General features: G+C 35.6%; 1 protein-coding gene across 1 annotated transcript; it reads right to left on the reverse strand.

Moving 5' to 3' along the window:
- Positions 1 to 324: 324 nt before the first annotated feature.
- On the reverse strand, positions 325 to 4,068 carry LOC142547215 (26S proteasome non-ATPase regulatory subunit 14 homolog). The gene is made up of 6 exons (XM_075655383.1): positions 3,837 to 4,068; positions 3,447 to 3,624; positions 2,133 to 2,214; positions 1,589 to 1,765; positions 1,348 to 1,515; positions 325 to 823 (listed from the first exon to the last, which is right to left on the reverse strand). Exons 1-6 carry the CDS (start codon positions 3,976 to 3,978, stop codon positions 632 to 634), a joined length of 939 nt encoding a protein of 312 aa, XP_075511498.1. The 5' UTR covers positions 3,979 to 4,068; the 3' UTR covers positions 325 to 631.
- Between the last annotated feature and the right edge of the window lie 269 nt (positions 4,069 to 4,337).

Genomic DNA, 4,337 nt, shown 5'->3' on the forward strand with positions numbered 1-4,337 from the left:
GCATTTTTTTATGGAGAGATGGGAGATCCCACGTGGAATGTGAAATTTGACATTTACTCGGTCAATTTTTACTGTGGTTTAATAAGTATCCAAAGTTTTTTGAAGCAATTCTGACATAGAATAACATAAATGTTGGTATTCAACAACATATGTCGTGCCCATCACGAGTAAATCATACGGTATTGGTAACAAATACGTTATTCTTTGAGATTAACCTCTATTCTCATATATAAAAAAAATTATATTTGATTATCTATTTATTTAATCGGATAAAAGAAATCTTTTCATAGATCGGATATCGATTCTCCTCAAATTCAGAGAAAATTACCATCCATAATTATAACATCGAACGGATTCCCAATCCCAGCGTATTCTCGAAAATAACACAAACATTACATAAAGGCTGCGAATTTCCAATGCAAAACTACAGATTGGTCCCTGCAAATACTAGTTTATATCAATTTCATATAGATAGAATGGGGAATACCGTCACCAAGTAAAACCTAAAATCAAGACTTAAAACAGTTGCTCTCTCATAGGATAAAAAAGAGCTGATCAAGGATAGGGGACAAATTAAGAGCCAAGAACAGTTTTGATAATCGGCATTTTTACTAATCTCAAACTCCGACATCTAGAAGACAACAGTATCGAGCATTGTACCCAATGTCTGAACTATATTTGAAGACATCAGGTTCGAGACATGTTCCTCAAGATGTTTCTTTGCGTCCTGTCTTCCCACATTAGCAATGGCTAGTTTTTCGGGTGGCAACTCGTCTTCTTCCTGAACGGCTTTATTATATTTGATCCCTAGATTCAGCATCTCCTGTACAATCAGGGGGTAAATTTTTTTTGGTGAGTTAGTACAGGAGAGTGGAACCATAACCATATCAAGGGTGAAATGGCATGCTAAAACACATATATATGGCAGCACTTGATACACTGAAAATCATAATCAAATTATACCTCTGAAGTGTTAATATCACAAACATGTCGAGAAAGAATCAACGTCATCTGATTATTTCTACCACCAAAACCTGTTAGTATTTCTTATTGCAAGGTAACCAAAAAACGATACTTTATTGTCTCATGACCTAACGCTCACAAAATCACAACAGTAAGACAACTGCCTGACACATAGTCTCAGCATTGACCGATTCAGTATTTTAACCAAGAAATTATCATTTTCAGATTTCCTGTAAAAACCAGCCTGAAAGTAGATATGTAAGTGTCAAATCTGGTGACTGGACTTAAAAGCCTAGATCACAGAACCACTATATTTGTAAAATTACTTGATTCATGATTATCAGCTTGAAATTAAAAAAAAGAAAGAAAAGAAAATGAAAGTACCTGGACTGTCTGCTGATTCGTTTTGGAGTGAGCATCGAACCGCTGAAGGGTCAATCCATCTGTCCATTTCTTTTTGTGAAGATTCAGGAGCATCTTTTCCTCCAATTCATTCTTTCTATAATTTATGGCTATGGAGTAATAATGCCTGTTCAAACCATGAATTAGAGCCTGCAATAAATCAACTCATTAGAAACAGAGTAAACACACTGAAATAAAATAAACCAAAGGATTGCTCCATTACTTGGATAGATGGTTTATTAAGATGGCCCAAATTGGAAGTTGTCTGTCGTGGCTCTTGACCCAGCATCATGGTTTGGGGATTAATCAGTCGAAAGGCATCTATTACCACCTTCCCTTTAACACTCTGAATTGGATCCACCACCACCGCAACCGCCCTTTGATTTAAAGCTTCAAAACTCTTAAGTGATGCAACAGAAAAAGGAAAACTTTGAATGCTCAAAGGTATGCGATTAAAATGAAATTGGCTCAATTAATCATCGTATATAAGCAAGCAAACAGTTTATACTGTGTGTCACAAATACTATAACAAAAAGTACTGCAGGCAAAAAGTCAGACAGCAAAATATAATGTCCCACCCTACACAGATAGGACCAGAGTACAATAAGTACAATGCAAGAATGATATAAAGTACGAATAAAGGGCCAGGGATCTTTAATGAATATCCAATATCTTAAACAACACGTGTACATGAATAATATAGCATCATTCACCACTAAACTCCAAATGACTGGTCCATGAAGCAACAAATAAAGAAGAGCATATACCTGCTGTGTGTTAATGTCAACACCAGAAAGCCAACACCCAAAACCAGGATGTGAATGGTACCAACCCACCACCATCTCAGGCCTGAGACAAGGAAAAGATCAATGTTCAAATGTACTCATCACGAACAAAAATGTACAATGCAAAATCTAAATGAATCTTTTAAAAACAATCCAGAAACCTTTATATTGAATAAAAAGAAGACTTGTAAGATACAATTCGTCCAGAATCTTATATGAAATGTAAATCAAAGTTAATAATTTGAAACAATTAAACAACAGTATCCATCAATATCAATCAGTTTTATTGGCAATAAATCCTTCATTTAGGTCAATATAAAATCAAAACATAACACTGACGTTGGAAAATGAGTAAATCATATAAACTTCGGTGCCTAAAAATGTTCTCATGCCAATGAACCCGGTTCGCAGTCAAGGTGGAACCAAAAAACCAAAAACACACCATAGATCGGTGACAGTTGGCACACTTACCAGGAAGTAGTCTTTTCAAGAAAATGCTAGACACCTATCACTAAAAGTATTCTGTTTGTGATTTGATGAATGTCTTCGGGTTGACTTATAGCACTGTAATATATTCTATATCAATAAAAAATTTACTTTTGCTCGTAATATCAAACATAAAGTTTGACTTTAGCCAAAATCATTTGTAACAATCATATTATTTCACACCTTCGAATTCACTGTAATGTAATGCAAGAAAAAAATATGGTTCCTATGTGGAAGACTAAAACGATAGAATTCTTAATTGCATAAGAGTTTTCTATATTGGGTTCAAGCTAAGCCACTGTGCTGTTATTGTTAGTCATGCTGCTGTCAGGAGGTGGCCGCATGCCCCCAGGTAAGCAAATAGATCCTTTCCATATAAAGAACTGAACAGGGTTCCTGATGTGGACGAAAGGTAGAAATTAGCTGTAAAGAAAACTACTTTTGAGTTCCTATCTAGTGAATCAAAATGAACAATTCTGAGGTAAGAACCTGGCAGTGCTGCTGATTAATCAATCTTATTCACAAATTTTCCCATTTCATCTACCTGCGTCAGTGACAGTGACCTGGGATTCCAAACGCATTTGTGAACCAAAATGCTGATTGCTTGAAATTATTATACACATTTTTCTTCTCATTCACCCGATCCAACAAACAACAGTAGGTTACTATATCCTACAGCTTAAAGTAGATTTCTTCCACTTCTAAAACAACCCAGTCTCCTTCCAATTGCCAAAACAACAGAGCAATGCTCCAACATAACAAAATCTAAAAAGCAACATTGAAAATTTGTGATATCATTATTTTGGTAACCTTCCAGTTTGCTTGAGCATGTCCAGCATATTAGTCTGAAACACATGATCCACCGCTTCGACGCTAACCCCAGTTCCACTTTGGGGCATTGCAAAAACGTCAACAACACGCACCGTATACTCGTCCACAAACTCACCCAGCATCAGCCCCATCACTTCCATCGGCACCCCTGCCCTACCTATAATCAATGAAAAACACACCCAAAAAACCTCGATAGCATCAATACAAGAAATTCTTCAATGATAACCGTAGAATAAATAATCATTCATAACAAAATAGCAAGATTTACCCTGCTTGTCAACTCAGCCGGCGGCAAAGGGATAATTAATAGGTATTCGTAATAAAACCCTATAATCTGCTCAAAAATGATAAACAAAAACTTAGATTTACCGTGTTTAAGCATTTTGAGTAGCGCCAGCGACGAGATGTAGACTTGTTCGGATGAATCGAGTGTGGGTGAGTCCGGCGGCGGATGACCCAGGGCTCCACCGGCTCCAGCGAACATTCTTTGAAGTCTCTCCATTCCCGACATCGCCGCTCTTCCCCTTCTCGCTTTTCTGTAGGTGTTAATATACTATTTGGGTAGTCAGCTGAACTAGAGTTAGAAATTAGAATGGCTTGGAGAGAAAACAAGAGAGACGCAGAAGATATCAAAATTCCAAATAAGACCTCTATATTCAACCTAATTCAATTTACCACCTCTTTATCCCTGTGATGCACGTAATTTTATTTTATATGATTATTGATTAAAATTAATAAAATATGAGTATTTAAATATTATTTTAAAATTATTAATATTATAAAAATATATTATTATATAAAAAAATTTATAATATTTTAGATAATATTCAAATGAATATAATAATCATATGTTGTCAAACTGACTTATTT

Source organism: Primulina tabacum, chromosome 5, assembly GCF_025594145.1.
Source record: "Primulina tabacum isolate GXHZ01 chromosome 5, ASM2559414v2, whole genome shotgun sequence".
Classification (NCBI taxonomy): domain Eukaryota; kingdom Viridiplantae; phylum Streptophyta; class Magnoliopsida; order Lamiales; family Gesneriaceae; genus Primulina; species Primulina tabacum.